General features: G+C 39.1%; 1 protein-coding gene across 1 annotated transcript in view; it reads left to right on the top strand.

Annotated features, from left to right (window-relative positions):
* Positions 1–14976, top strand: part of ADCY10 (adenylate cyclase 10) — an 88004-nt gene that overhangs the window by 58042 nt on the left and 14986 nt on the right. The window contains exons 19-24 of the mRNA XM_063299895.1: positions 5722–5997; positions 6489–6845; positions 8314–8384; positions 9736–9795; positions 12266–12541; positions 14750–14857. Of these exons, the coding sequence (XP_063155965.1) occupies positions 5722–5997; positions 6489–6845; positions 8314–8384; positions 9736–9795; positions 12266–12541; positions 14750–14857 (1148 nt within the window). The remainder of the gene's footprint in view (positions 1–5721; positions 5998–6488; positions 6846–8313; positions 8385–9735; positions 9796–12265; positions 12542–14749; positions 14858–14976) is intronic.

Below are 14976 nucleotides of genomic sequence, written 5' to 3'. Positions count from 1 at the left end.
GCCAAACCTAACCAGTTAGAGTCCAGTTTGGAGTAGATCTGAGTGCCTTTATCCACCAAACCGCCCTGCAGATGATCTGGTGGGTCACCCTAAAAAGGGCCACTGGGTCCTTTTGCAGGTGCAATAAGGGTGGAGAAATATTGACATTTTGCCACTCGTTTTGCCATGAGGTAATCCAGATTATGGGCTTTTATCCATCTTTAGTCAGACTCACTTCAGGTTTTCTTCCAATGGTGCTCCAGCTGTCACTTCTGGCACTTCATCTCCCAGAGCTACTGAGTTAAACCAAAGTGAACCCTCGGATTGGTACATAGGGAGAAGCCACATAGGGATGATACTATGAATGGTTGGCCCCAGCCAACCATTCATTCCAGCAGCAACTACAGCCTCGACTGAGCCACCTGTAGAGAATAAGGAAGATGACCTTGATGGAGATATGCAGGAACCTAAGCAAAAGGGGCTGAAACATTTTCAAGTTCAGAACAATGAGATAACAGTCACAAGTGGCTCAGGCAGATGCCCCCCTAATTTACTGGGGTATAAGAAGGAGAGAAGGGACAGCACAATCAGACTTGGAAGATTCTGTTATTACAGTCTATCTCAATAAAAGTACTTTTGGTCTTTGTGTGGAGTTGATTTCCTAGTCTCATCTACCTAGTGGGGCTGACAACATCAGATCCTCAGGGAAAACCTCAAACTCCCTCTGGAATCCCACTGGGTCCATCAGTCATCTGGGGCAGGCCTGCAGGAGACAATGACCCCAGTGGGCTGGAAGGCAAATCAGACAGTGATTTGCCCAGGGCAATTGATTAATGTGGGATTAAGTGGAGGTTAATGTCCTCCACTTTCAGATCACATCAGAACTGCCCCAAACAAAAAACAGATACAGTATGTGGCCACTGGTATGCATTGGGAATAAATGACCTACAACAGGTCCGTACTGTAGTTCCCATACAGGCCATGAACTCCTTTTTTTTTAAAATAAGAATTTTATTGTATTATATCTCAAAGTATAGTTAGAAATACAAAAACAAAGAGTACAGTAAAGATAGAAGATAGAACTAGAAGAAAAAGAACAAAAACTATAAAAGTGAAAATAGATAGAAAATAGAATCAGAAGGTGGCTTCCGACTACTTCCAATGCAGATATAAGTACAATTAAAAAGGATATTCTCTTACCATTAATTAATCAATTTTAACATTATTTCTATCGAATCAAACCAACTAATCATCAAAACCTGCAATCAAAACTTCATTTTTTCCCGACACAAGCAAGTAGTCCAAAAGTGGTTACCAAGCTGATATAAATGCAGAAACAGAATGATCTCTTATTAAAGCTGTTAACTTCGCCATTTGAGCCAAGTCCCTTCATTTAATAATCCATCCTTCCACTGTAGGTATTTGTGGATCTTTCCATCGTTGTGCATATAATAATCTTGCAGCCGTGATCATACACAAAAGCAAAGCCCCACGTTGTTTCTCCAATTCTTTCTCCATCAAACCCAATAAGAACAATTTCAGGTTTTTTTGTATATTCACTTTAAGGATCTTTTGAATAATAATACATATTTGATCCCAATTTTTTTTAGCCTTTTCACAGGTCCACCAAAGATGATAAAAGGTTCCTTCACCCTGCAAACATTTCCAACAAACATTTGTTATACCATTAAACATTTTTGACAACTTATCAGGAGTTAGGTGCCAGCGATGCACCATTTTATAAAAATTTTCCTTTAAGTTATAATTCAGTGTAAATCTCAAACCTTTAGTCCACATATTTTCCCATTGCTCCAACATAATATTGTATCCAAAATTCTTAGCCCATTTAGTCATTCAGTTCTTGACCCACCAAGGACCGGACCACAAAGTTACATTAGGAGACAATCTTACCCACTAAGGACCTGAATTCCTTCAGTTTCTTCATCAGATGTTCAACAGAATCCAAAGGGTCCTGAATAACAAAACTAAGTCATCAGCAAAAGCCCTCAGTTTAAAAACCTCTTGTTTGATCTTTATACCTTTTATTTGTTCATCTCTTCTAATGTCTCTATTAAAAACTTCCAACACCAAAATAAAAAGAGGTGATAAAGGGCATCCTTGTCTTGTTCCTTTTTGTATATGACATGGTTCAGTTAACTCTTCATTCACAATAATATTTGCCTTTTGAGGCATATAAATTGACTTAATTCCTTGTATAAAATGTTCTCCGAAGTCCATACTCCCAAAACTTTAAACATAAACATCCAATTCAATTATCAAAGGCTTTCTCTGCATCCAAAAAGATAAGAGCCATCTGACATTCATTATGATATTGTAAATATTCTATAATTTGCTTCAGCATTGGCAGAAAGGATAAAGAACATTTTACAGGAATTTATTCATCATGATCAGTGTGGATTTTTGCCCAAAAGACAGTTAAAAGATAATGTAAGAGTTGTGCTGGACATTAAAGAATATTTACAGGCCATGAACTCCTGAACCACCCCAGACTCAGTGCCACCCAGTGAGAGATTGAAATCCCTAAGCATGAATAGCCCATTGCTAGCCCTGTGATAGAATCCAGCAGCTTAGGCAGGGATGATGCTGGGCAGTAGCAGCAACCCAACTGTTCCCTAAGAACCCAACTTCAACCAGAGCACCTCACACTCAAGAGAAAAGTGTCTGAGAGCTTTTAAAATCTCTCAGATGACAACAGCCACCCCACCTTTCCCTCCCCTGGGCATCTTGGCTGATGCCAAATCTGAAACCTGGAACTTTGAGAGTTCCGACCTTACGTTTCTCACCACTGAACAGCATTTTGTTAGGTAGGGCCCAATGTTCAAGTCTATCAAGATCTTTTTTGTAAAGAGTAAGGAAGATGATTTTGATAAAGAGATGTGAGCTCCATCACCAAGGCAATTGGGGGGGGAGAGAAACTTAAGTCCACAACAGGTAGAAAATGTGCAGAAGAGGCTCAGATAGACACATCCCTAATTTACTGAAGTAGTGGTTAAGGCACCAGGCTAGAAGCCAGGAGACTGTGAGTTCTAGTCCTGCCTTAGGCACTAAGCCAGCTGGGTGACCTTGGGCCAGTCCCCCTCTCTCAGCCCTAGGAAGGAGGCAATGGCAAACCACTTCTGAAAAACCTTGCCAAGAAAACTGCAGGGACCTGTCCAGGCAGTCACCAGGAGTCAACATTGACAAGAGAAGAGAAGAGAAGATACAGCAAGATTTTGTTGTTAGAACCAATCTCAGTAAAGACAGTTTTAGCCTTCCTGTGGAGTTGATTTATTTTTCTGGTCTATCTAGTGGGGCTGATACTTTTGAATCTTGAGCTTATCTTCTGAGATGCTAGCAATCCCACCAGGTTCGTGTCATCTGCAAATCTGATAAGCATCCCTTCAGTCCCTTTGCCTAAGTCATTTATAAATTCAAACCTGAAATGTTCAAACTTTAAAATGATTGTTTTGACTGTTCCAAATATTGTCAGAGGTTTGGCCCCAGAAGTCATAAAACCCTCTTCTGGGCCTTTTCCTCTGTCATGGGTTGTAAAGGAGGGAGTGGGGAGACTTGATTGCTGTGAGTGAGAGCTGGAAACATCACAGAGCCAGCAAGAGTTAGAAACTTCACAGACTCAGCAAGTTGACACCAGAATGTTGTGGCTAAAGTGTTATCTGCCAACGGGCAGTGAAGAATGTTGCTGAAGCCCAGGTTGTAAAACCAAAGGCAGTTGTAAATATTCAATTTCAAACGAAGGCGGGGACTTGGATCTGATAAAAGAAGAGGACAAGGGGAAATGCAATTACTTGAGTCTTTAGATGCAGAGGGCGATGGTATCTTTCAATAAACGAAATACTTTACTGAGACCTAACTGGTTCCAGAGAGATTTCTTACTATTGGGATATCTGAACCCACGTTCCTCACAGATATAAAGCTATAAACATTGTTTGTTCCACGTGCTAAATAAAACTAGGTTAGATGAATAATTTTCAGATGCACAATTTTCAGTGATCCAACTGTTAGTACTGTACTTGCACTGTTGATTTGGGACTTATGAGTTGGCTGGCGGGCGGGGGGATTTTCACACCTTTTCTATCCTCCTCAGCACAGCAGGAAAGACTAGTTCATATGGGTGAATTGGGGATTCTGTGAATTTGCACTATACACAAGTTTTACTAATGCTTCAGAGGTTATAGAAAGACTACTAGTACAATGTTACTTTATTGACATGTGTATCCTATACATGTTCTCATGTTTTATTGTAATGTTAATGTTATTCATGCAGTTAAGAAGCCATCGCAGGTTGTTTGCAGCCACGTCTCTATTCAAGCAAAAACTTCAGGAAAAAATAATACAGTTGCTTTTGTAGAGCTTGTATCTGATGGGGAGGCTGCTCATACACACTCAGCACACACACTAGAGCTACCAGATCTGGGATGCAGGCATCCAGACAACTGCTAAATTATGGAAAAGAGATGTGGAAAACTCTGCTGCCATTTAATATTCTTCAGGTTTTTGTAGCCTAGATCCATTAGCCTTAAAATACACATACACTGATTTTTAAAAAATTCATAGAGAAGATGTATTAATTGAAAGGAATGTCTGTTTGTTATGTAATATATTCAGTGAATCACATTCTATGGGATTTAAAGAACCTGAAAAATTGTGTTAGTTCAACTGGTGGCATATGTTTTTAATAACAGACGCTAACGTAAACAGATTTTTAGTTAGCAACAGCAGAACTGTGTCCCCATTTTTCCTATGGGGATTTCAAGAATGTATTGAAAATTATGCCTTTGGCTATTTTTTTCTGCAATATGGGTGATAGGTAGCATTCAACATGGAATATCACTCCACTTATTTTTGTAGTCCTGGGAGAAGAGCAAGAAAGCAACAGCTGGTCTGTTAACATCATTTCTAATGGCAGTAATACTTGAAATCTTTTGATGGAATACTGTACACTCAAATCAATTGGAGTTTTTAGAGAAAACATTTCAGCAGAATATTTTGAGTGAAATTTGTTTTTTTCCCCAAGCTTTTTTCAGAACTTTCTTTTGTTCACATTCCTAATGTTGACATACTTGCTAATTCAATTATTCAGTCATAACAGCTTCCAAATAACTCAGCTGAAGCAAACTTTCTGAATAATAATATCACTATAAGATAGTTCTCTTGGAGTCTGAAAAAATGAGTTTTTTAATGCTATGTGTCTGTTGTACCTATTGTATAAGGAGATATTGTCAGTGCCTAATAAGTATTCCATGTTCTGACCCAACAGAATATTTCTGGGGTAGGGGCATCTTTGGGGGAGGTGGGGTGCAGAGAGTGTACAAAAAGTAAAGATGGCAATTGTGACCCCATCCTTTGTATGGTCATGTGACATCAACACATGTAAGAAGGGGCAGATCTTTCATCACATAGTCATGCCTGCTATGGATGGATGGATGGACGGACAGACAGATATTTTTAGACTACCCCTCCCCCCAGACATCCCTGTTCTGGGAATTTTATTTCTAGTAACTTTTCAACAATTTCCTTGTACAGAGGGTAGAGTCTGCTCTATCTTTTTAATAAAATTCTCTCTCTTCCAGTTCCAAATGGTGTGTCTCTGCAACTGTCTATATACTCTTACTATTCCTAGATGTTGTTTTTAAAGATTTAGATACAAAATGTGGAAACTGTGGCCAATTAAGACAATGTACCACTTCTTTCACAACTTGCTTTGATTTCCTTTTTGATTAGGAATTGCTCTGGCTGAGTTGGACAATATGAATCCTTCAGAGCAGATGGTGGTGAAATGTGCAGCTGTCATTGGTGTAACATTCACTACAGACATGCTGCTTTATATCCTCCCGGAATGGACAAAAAGGAAGATGTACCAGACTCTGGCAGCACTGGTGGAATCCCATATCTTTAAGTGTTCTAGTGAAAGAAAAGAAATGTATGTTACCCAGAAAACATTATCCAAAGAGCTCAGCAACAGCAATACTGCATTGAAAGCAGTGGGGCAAGAAGCAGGTAGGCAGGTTCCTGGAAAACTAGAAACCTCTCAAACATTCCAGTTTAGTCAGAGGGCATGGAAATGATTGAACAATATTCTTGCCTTCTATATATGAATTTCATGTTAAATTGCTGCTGAAATCTTAAATGCATAGTCAAATCTATACTGATACTCCTCTTCCCCAGTTTGTACTTAACATAGTCTTTTATAGGAATGAAGGAAACATTCAGTAATCAAAATCAATTAATATTTTATGAGATGTCTGTTTTCATATAAATCCTTGACAGGTAAAACATATTAGTACCCAGTCACCATGTATTTATGATCAGACTATGTTTGCTAGCACAATACGAATAAGTATCATGAGAAAATTAGCTGCTGTAGTCATGTTCTTAAATCTGCCCAGAAATAGAGCTTTAACTATTCCTACATAGCAGTAGATTTATGCAGGAGGATTCCATTCTTTGATAGTGCAAATACTAAGAGCAGGACTCACCTCATTTTTCAGATCTTGGATCAGTTATTTCCAATAGGCTCAAGCAAGAGGAGAATGTGATGAATTGCCAAATCATGGAGTTCTGCACACCGCTGTTGCAAGAAGCAGCCTATGAGCTATGGCTTAAGAACCAGAAAAAAGCCTTGCATCACAAATGTGCCGGTTACCTGAACTGGCTAGCTCACCGATGCAAGTGTTGTGGGGAAGGAGATTTCATTCCTTATCACCGGTATGCAGTAGATGGCATGCTTCAAACATTAGATACACAGGAAAATAATGTTAAGAACATCAAGGAGAATGCATTGAATGAGGCTGCCATGATCCTTGTTTCTGAAACACTGAAAAAATTGGAAGCATCCTACCAGGAAGGTAAGTATTAGATGATGCTGGTACAGCAATCACATTCCCCAATACTATCCTTGAAAACTGCCCAAGTAGACTCTCACAGGTTTTCACAGGACTATACATGAGTATAGTCACTTTTGCAGAAAGCTCAAATATCAGGACAAGAACAAATAAACAAGATGTAGAAAAAAGTAAATAACAAATGAATCCAGAAGTGGATTTGCAGAATCACAAAGCTGAAAAGAAACCATTCATAGTAGTCTGGTTCAATCTTCTCTGCTCAGTGTGTTCCATGCAGCAGTTATATTTTCCTTTATTTGGATAGGGTAGACATCATTGCTTGTTTACAATGGAGAACCCAGTCACACACTGCCATGCCTTTTCAACATGTGACTATTTTATAGCATTTAACTGCAGAGGTATTTTCCATTTGTATGTATGTGTGTGTGCACGCACCCATGTATTAGGAATAAACAATTCTCAGTCATCAGTGCTGTGCTCTAAGGCATGCTGTCCATACATGCTACTTTGTAATAAAGAAACCGTCTTAGCAATTATACTATTTATTCTTATAGTGATAAATTAGGAATCTCTCTCTATATATAATTTTTATAATTTAGAATTTTTTAAAAGAATAAAAACAATACACATTTTGAAAGAAAAAAGTAAGGAAAGTAAAGTAATAAGTAAGTGAAAAAAAGTGCAAAGAAAGAAATAGAGAAAGGAAAGGGAAAGGGAAGGAAAGGAAAGATTATAAAGAAGCGGCTTCCAATCTTCTTAACAGCAGTTACAAGTACATTTATATTTTACCCTCTCTCTCTAAGGTTACAACATAATTTCCTTCTTTCCATAGTCTACCATTTCTAATCATCAAACCCATAAATCACAAGTTCATTTTTTTTCTTTTTTTAGCAAAAAGTTCATAAGGGGTGATAAATTAGGAATATCTTTGGAACCTTGCCGCTTAAGTGTCAAAACTCATACCAGGTAGTCTTCAGATCTCTCTATTTGGCAGGTGCCGAAAATCAAGAGAAGAAAAATGTATTGTCTTCATCATCGTATAAAACAGGATTTTTCCAAAAGGAAGGTAAAAATAAAATTATCCTTTTGAAAGAAATCTATATTGTAGCCTTAATAATGCATTCAGGCCAAGTTCAAAGGGAATACCACTGTTATTAGTAGGCACAATTCACAGGGCAAGGCATTATTTATTTTCTAAGTTACGCTTCAAGCAAGGGCTAGATTTAGACAAAGCCAGCTAGAGTGTGATTAAAAGTGAAGTATATAGACCATACACCAAGCTGAACTATCATGGAGATTTGTTAGACTGCTCTTAAGTGGAACCTAAAAAAAAGGTAGCTTTAACCTCACTTGAGCAGAGCTAATACTGATCAGTCCTGATTTCAAGCACCAGCTTGCTCTGCCCGTGCCACATGCTTCTTTGTGTGACTGAGCGCTACTCTGCCTCCTTGCTTTCTGACTCTGCATCCAGAGCAGGTGGTATTCCTGTGGGCTGGGTCGACGAGCTTCAGTTCAGAATTTGAATCAGAAGAAGCAGAAGTAGTAAGTCCTGATAAAATTTGCCATTGTAGCTAGGACCAGGATTTTCTGTCTGTGTCTCTATGGTTGTCTTGTCCTGGTCTTCCACCTTATCTGAGGATGGCACTTCTGCCAGGGACATGGCATAACTTTCTTCACATTTTGCCCCCTCTTTTGCTGTGAGGGAGCTGATTTAGTTGAACAGTGATCTTTTCAGGAGCATGGATGGCTCCTGAATCTTACCAGGACCCATTTGCTGGCCCATAGCCTTTTCAAATCATGGATCCCTGCACCTATCTGCAATTAGTCTGGGAATCCATGATTTATGAGAAGCCAATATTTGTGCTGTATCCAATATTTGTATTCTTTCTGACTGTGTACTAGCATAGAGGGTGAATGGGAGGGAGCTGTATAATCAGAAGAATACATAGCAAAAGGGATTAATAGAATGCTGAATGGATCTGGAATGAGGAAGAGAGTTGCAGTAGCTATTCTTGTTCATGTCTGTGCATGTTAAAAGCAGGAGTTTGTTTGGGATTGGTTTCTATACTCCTAGTAAGAGGAAAATGATGAACTATTATAACTGAAAAAGGCACAGTTGTTGATCAGTGGCTTTTGGCATAGTTCTTTTTATGTGCTGTTAGCTGAAGATAGTTTAATATTTGATTTTCAGGGATAGGGGATCCAGAATTGATTTTCTAGGGACTTATTCTAGAATTGTATTTGTTTCCTTTACAGAAAAAGCAGATAACTCTTTTTTCTTCAATGCTAGACATCCTAGTCTTGCTGCTCTGATGGAATCAAGTGGTGGTAAAGTGATCATATTTATACTTCTTCTTGTACAAGAACACAGTTATTCCCTTTCTGAATGACAGAATTAGATCAAAACAATTAAGATACCTTTCCATGTGTTATTTTTTTCTTCAGACACAATTGCAGAATGGACGGGTTCTAGAATTAAAACATGTCAACTTACTAGAGGTAAAGATCTTTTGAACATGACAAATAATATTAAAAATAGTGGAGGTGGCAGATAGTTGTTGTTGAAATGAGGCACCCACTTAAAAATCCAGAATGGGGGAAAGATCTGTCCTCTCTCTGATATAATATTCCAGGTGATACCTCTATCCCCAATCTCCTCACCTAAAATATTTCTGTTCGGAAGAGGGGAATCCTTTTTGGAAAGAAAAAAATGTTTGTGTAATATGTTAATAGAGATGATGGGAGATATTTTCACTGTTACAGACAAAGCTGAACTGACACAGACCTAGGTACACAGTAACTGAATTGACACAGTAACCTAGGTCTACTGATTTTGAGAGATGATGGAATTGGGCCACAGTGGTCAGTCAGGGTTCCTTTCTTTTGCGTCCAGGTGGACATTTACTGGAAAGCTCATGATTTTGCCATTTCAGATCTCAAGAGGGCCTTTAGGGTAAGGGATACTGCACTTGTCATCTGCTTCCAGTTTAAAATTGGTGCTGTTCTACCAGCCCATTTGGGTTGCAAATTAATTTTTAGATATTTCAGAGAAAGAAGCAGTACTGTAGAAAAATTCATGGAACTGATGAGAGCTTGCAATAAACATTTACCTGCTAATAAAATTGGGGGGTTGGGGAACATTTTGGATAGGAGAACATATTCATAGAACACCATCTACTATATCCCAGTTCCTTTGGGCACAGCCCAAAGAACTACTTTGGGCACAGCCCAAAGAAGTGAAGAATGTTTTTTCCCATGTATCATCTTATTTTGCCAGTTCTCGGTAGACCCTTTCACACAGAGAGAACCATATCCTTATGTGATGATATCTGACACAGCAGCATGTGAATAATGTATGAAGGGATTGATGATGTGATTTTTTTTAACAAAGGCTCATGTCAGCTCTATTCAGGTTATAGCGTCATTACCATGGATCACATAGCCATGTGGAGTTGCATGGGAAAGCAGCTCATAGTTAAACAAGACTATATGAATAGTGCTGACTGATGTATCAATTTGTACTAGGATAGTTAAGTATTTGAAAGTACACTTTTGAGATACCTACCATATTTGGGAGTTTGAATGTTATAGACATGGAAGAGTTAAGTTCTGCATATGAAAAAGCCTACAAAGCAGGTACAAAGATAATATCTTAATTTATTTTAGTTTCTGTCCAATAAGCATTAATGCAATACAATCCCCATTCAACATTCAACCCAATTCCCCAAGTCCTCTATTTGAATCTATGAATTGTATGTACTTTCTTACTTCAGAAGAAACCACAGCATATATTGCAATGTTCTAGGATGAGGCATTTACCTTTCTTCAACTTTGTTCTCACATAGGAGACACTCTGCAGACGACCTGCTTCCTGCAAGCCTCCTTTAGGTGTGAAGAGAATAACTTTTTATGTTCCTGTCTGGCATCGTTGGGGGCAAGGCTATGTGGCACTTTGTTAAATCTCCAAGGAACTGTTTTATAAGGAATGGAAGTAACAGTTCTCTAGTATCAAAAACTCTCACTAGTTTCACAGCCAATTATTTAAGGATAGTTTTCCAAGAAATTTAGTTTTACATTGTACACATTATTCTTTCTCCAAAGAGCTAAAGGAGAATAAAGCAGAATCAGATGTATTGAAAACAAAGGCGTGTGCCCCAAAATGACAGTTCCATGTTGGTTTATCATTCCTTTTTTATAGAGTTGAATGAAACTCACCGTGTGATGTCCCAGGAGAATACTCTGTTTTTTTCCTATCTGTAATTATGATGAGGAAAATTTGATAAACTCATAATTGTTCTTCCCACAATATATTTCACCCATCTAGCCAGATCTTCTTGTTAGTAGACAACATACAGGTCATTTCCCTACTAGTGACTTACAGAATCTTCATAGCATTATCCAGCCATCAGTGAAATGAAATAATTAAAATGACATAAAGCTTTTCTGCATTACTGTTATTTTAGCACAACAATGGTTGGATGACTCTAGAAGGTACCATAGGTCACTAGTGGGGAATGACCACAATCACACTAATTAAATCAAAACTCATTAACCTGGCAGCACAGAGCATTTCTCCTAAGCACTGGCTGCTTGCAGCAACCAAGCCATGCCTACTGCTGAGAGACAGAATCTATGGATCATCTGAGGGCTAGAGAGCTGCAATTCCTGGTCTGCAGGGTAAATGGAAACTTCCTGGTAAAGCAGAAGAGGTGGAAGACCCCTACTCTACAGTTCAGATTCTGAAAGGTGGTCAAACTCCTGGGTCTACTCATCTGTCAAACCTTGCTTCCTCACTCAACCACAACCTCAGCTGATGTTAGATAGAGTGTTTAGTGCTTGTTTTACCTTCCAGGCAGGTAGGAGTGGGGACACTAGTGGGAGAGAAGCCACAACCACCAATCACTGCTGGCCCATATTCAAGTTCCCTAGGAAACCATTGATTTTCCTTTATAATGAGGCAGAACTGAGGTTGGCTATGGGGACAGACCAAATTTATGCTGACATACATTGTGCCACTTCATGAACTGATGCCCTTAAATCTTTTTCAGCTGTCCCCCCCCTTTTTTTTGAGGGGGGGCATCTGAGAAACAAACTATCTTTACTTATGCATAAGTTTTGTTCTAAAAGAAAAAAAAATACTATTTTCCTTTAGATTTTAGATTTTAATGTGACAGACAACTAACAAGGTTGCCTCCTATCACATGAATTAGCTTTCAAATTGTGTTTGGGTCCAGATGACCTACCAACCTTCATTGCTAAGTAGGGGTTTCATTTTGGCTTTTACTGATCTGAGTCCATTGTTTTTATTCTTACACCTGACTTGGTATCACCTAGTAATCATAAAAAGACTAAAGATTGCTAGGCTCGGGCATCTTTCTGTTTCTGTAAGGGTGCGATGTAGTAAGAGATTAAGGTTGCTGTAGGAGTTTTTGGAAATTCTTTCTTCTTCCCTTTTTGCTAGAGCTGAAGATACAGAACTGGGATTTCTAAAAAGAATGGATGAGATGATTTTGCTTACTGCAATGGGCAAGAAAAGGATCAAGACCCTGGGCTCACAGGACTGTAAATGCAAAGAGATTGTGGAGTCTGTCATGGTGCCTTTATCTCAGCACTACCTGGCTCTGGGGGATTACACTCGAGCTTTTTATTGCCTGTTGGAATCTGCATCTGCTTATGTAAACCTCTCCAACAACTACATAGTAAGTAGGATTCACCCATTCTTTCCCCTTCCAACCTGCTCCTTCATTACTCCTACAGCAAAGGACATTCTAGATTCATATATCTTAAAGGTGTCTGCATTTCTGTGAAGGCATTTCTAGATGCCGCTACCCAGCAGAAGGCTAGGAGTCTCAAATTTCCTCTCTGTGTTTTCACACCCTGGTCCCATCTCCTGCCTTGGGGCAGTAGCTTGATAGTACCTACTGTTGGCACCTATCTTCTAGGTAACACTCACCTGGGATCCACTGTGTGTTAGAGGGATAATTTATGCTGTCCTTCCAGCAATAAAAAGGCCAAAGAGCAGAAAGTGAAACAATGTTGATAGTGATACCTCCTGGCCATTTTCTGTAACACTACTTCCTGACCATAGAGTACTGGGGCAAATGACTAGAGGATTCAGCCCTTGTCCTTTTGACAGAAGACTAATTTCACAACATGTGAGCCAGTTTGGTGTAGTGGTTAAGGTCCCAGGCTAGCAACTGGGAAACCATGAATTCTAGTCCCGCTTTAGGCACAAGGCCAGCTGAGTGACCTTGGGCCAGTCACTCTCTCTTAGCCCTAGGAAGGAGGCAATGGCAAATCACTTCTGAAAAGCCTTGCAAGGAACTAGTCCAGGGACTAGTCCAGGCAGTCTCCAAGAATTGAACACAATTGAATGGATAAAAAAAAAATCCACAACAGATAAGCAAAATCACTTAATTAAAAAAAAAATTAAAAGATAAATATCCTTGTGTGTGTGTGTATGCCTTCAAATCAATGTTGAGTCCTGGCAACTGCCTGGACAAGTCCCTGAATTTTTCTTGGTAAGGTTTTTCAGAAGTGGCTTGCCACTGCCTGCTTCCTAGGACTGAGAGAATGGGACTGGCCCAAAGACACCCAGCTGGCTTCATGCCCAAGGCGGGACTAGAACTCACGGTCTCCTGGTTTCTAGCCTGGTGCCTTAACTACTATGCCAAACTTGCTAAATATAAATATAAGTATGAATATAAATATCCTGTTTATAGATTAAAATCACCTTTTCCATGTAGGTGAAAAACAATTACAGCACTGTTCAAGTCTGAAGAGCAATTTAAAAGAAAAATTACAAGGGAAAATGAAATGTTCCAGGTTCATTCTCCTTTGTTAAAGGATCTTTAACAAAGAATCTTCTTTAACAAAGAATCTTTGTTAAAAAATATTGGAGAGGAGAATGTTAAAAAAAAAATTATGACAGATTACAAAAGAATAAAAATAATATTTATCATGTCCAGCCTAAAAAATGGAAAGGCCAGGAATATGCAGAGTTTCCTACATTGTGGCAAGAACATTGTGGTAAGAGACGGAAGTTCAGCATAGAGAAACAAAGATCAAAATCCTAAGGTAAACTCCTCACTAGTCTCTGTCTATAATTCTACTTCTCTTTCTACAGAAGTAGAATCCTCTGGAAAGGGACGTTTCCTGCTTCAGTCACCTGGGCTTTCCACTTCTTGGAAATTCAAAACTGTAATCAAAAGCTGCTGGGGAGATGGGAATTTCATAGCTTCTGCCTTTGCTTTCAAGGGACTCTAGCAGAGGGAGCGCCTTGGGGAATCTGCCTGGCTCTCCATGCAGCATCCTTCCCTCATGGGGTCTATGTCTGAGTTGATCTAGTATGCAGACTGACAGCTGGGGAATGCCTGAGCCTGGAGTTTGTACATTCACACAGCAAGGGATAAAGATATGTCAAACTTTGTTATATATAATGCTTAATTTTAGTGCTGGGAGGAATCACACCACTAGTGTTTGCAAATCAGCATGGTATTTTAGTTTACCTCAAGTCACCTTTTTATTTGAAGTGAGCTTGTTCTCTCTTTCTCTGTCCATTATATGCTGAGTAGGTTAGGAAGCTTGCTGACCAAAAAATGCCTAAACCTTACAAGTTGTTTGGTTTTGTGCCTTGCCAAAAAAACAAAACACACAAAACAAAACAAAACAAAGCCCCAACCACTTCTTCCTCCATAAAAAACTGGTTTGCCAGATTATCTTTTTCCTTTTAAGTTCTATATCTGTGGTGAATAGATGCTACATCTGAACCCTGGGTTTACCTCCTCCAAGATACCTGAATATTTGTCCTTGAGAATTTGAAACCTATGGTGAGGGAGTTGTTGGTGGTTGGGGATTAACAGATATACAGAAAATGAATCCTTCCTGTTGTGTTATTCTTATTTGAGGCCTTTACATATCTGAATACAGCAGAGAGCCTCTTCAGATCTTTGGAATACAAGCATAAAGTCATTAGTCAATTTGAGGAGTCCATTTTGTACAGCCTGAAGGGAGAGGTAAGATGACTGTGTCTGGCTGTAGCCATTTGCATACTCACCACTTCTCTGAGTACTGTAAAGCCCACTGCAATATCACATTCTCTCCATTGCTCAGTCAGAAGTACAGTGCTACTTCT

This window comes from Candoia aspera, chromosome 3 (genome assembly GCF_035149785.1).
Source record: "Candoia aspera isolate rCanAsp1 chromosome 3, rCanAsp1.hap2, whole genome shotgun sequence".
NCBI lineage: Eukaryota > Metazoa > Chordata > Lepidosauria > Squamata > Boidae > Candoia > Candoia aspera.
The sequence above is the reverse complement of the archived record's forward strand: the minus strand, read 5'-3'. Positions and strand labels throughout refer to the sequence as shown.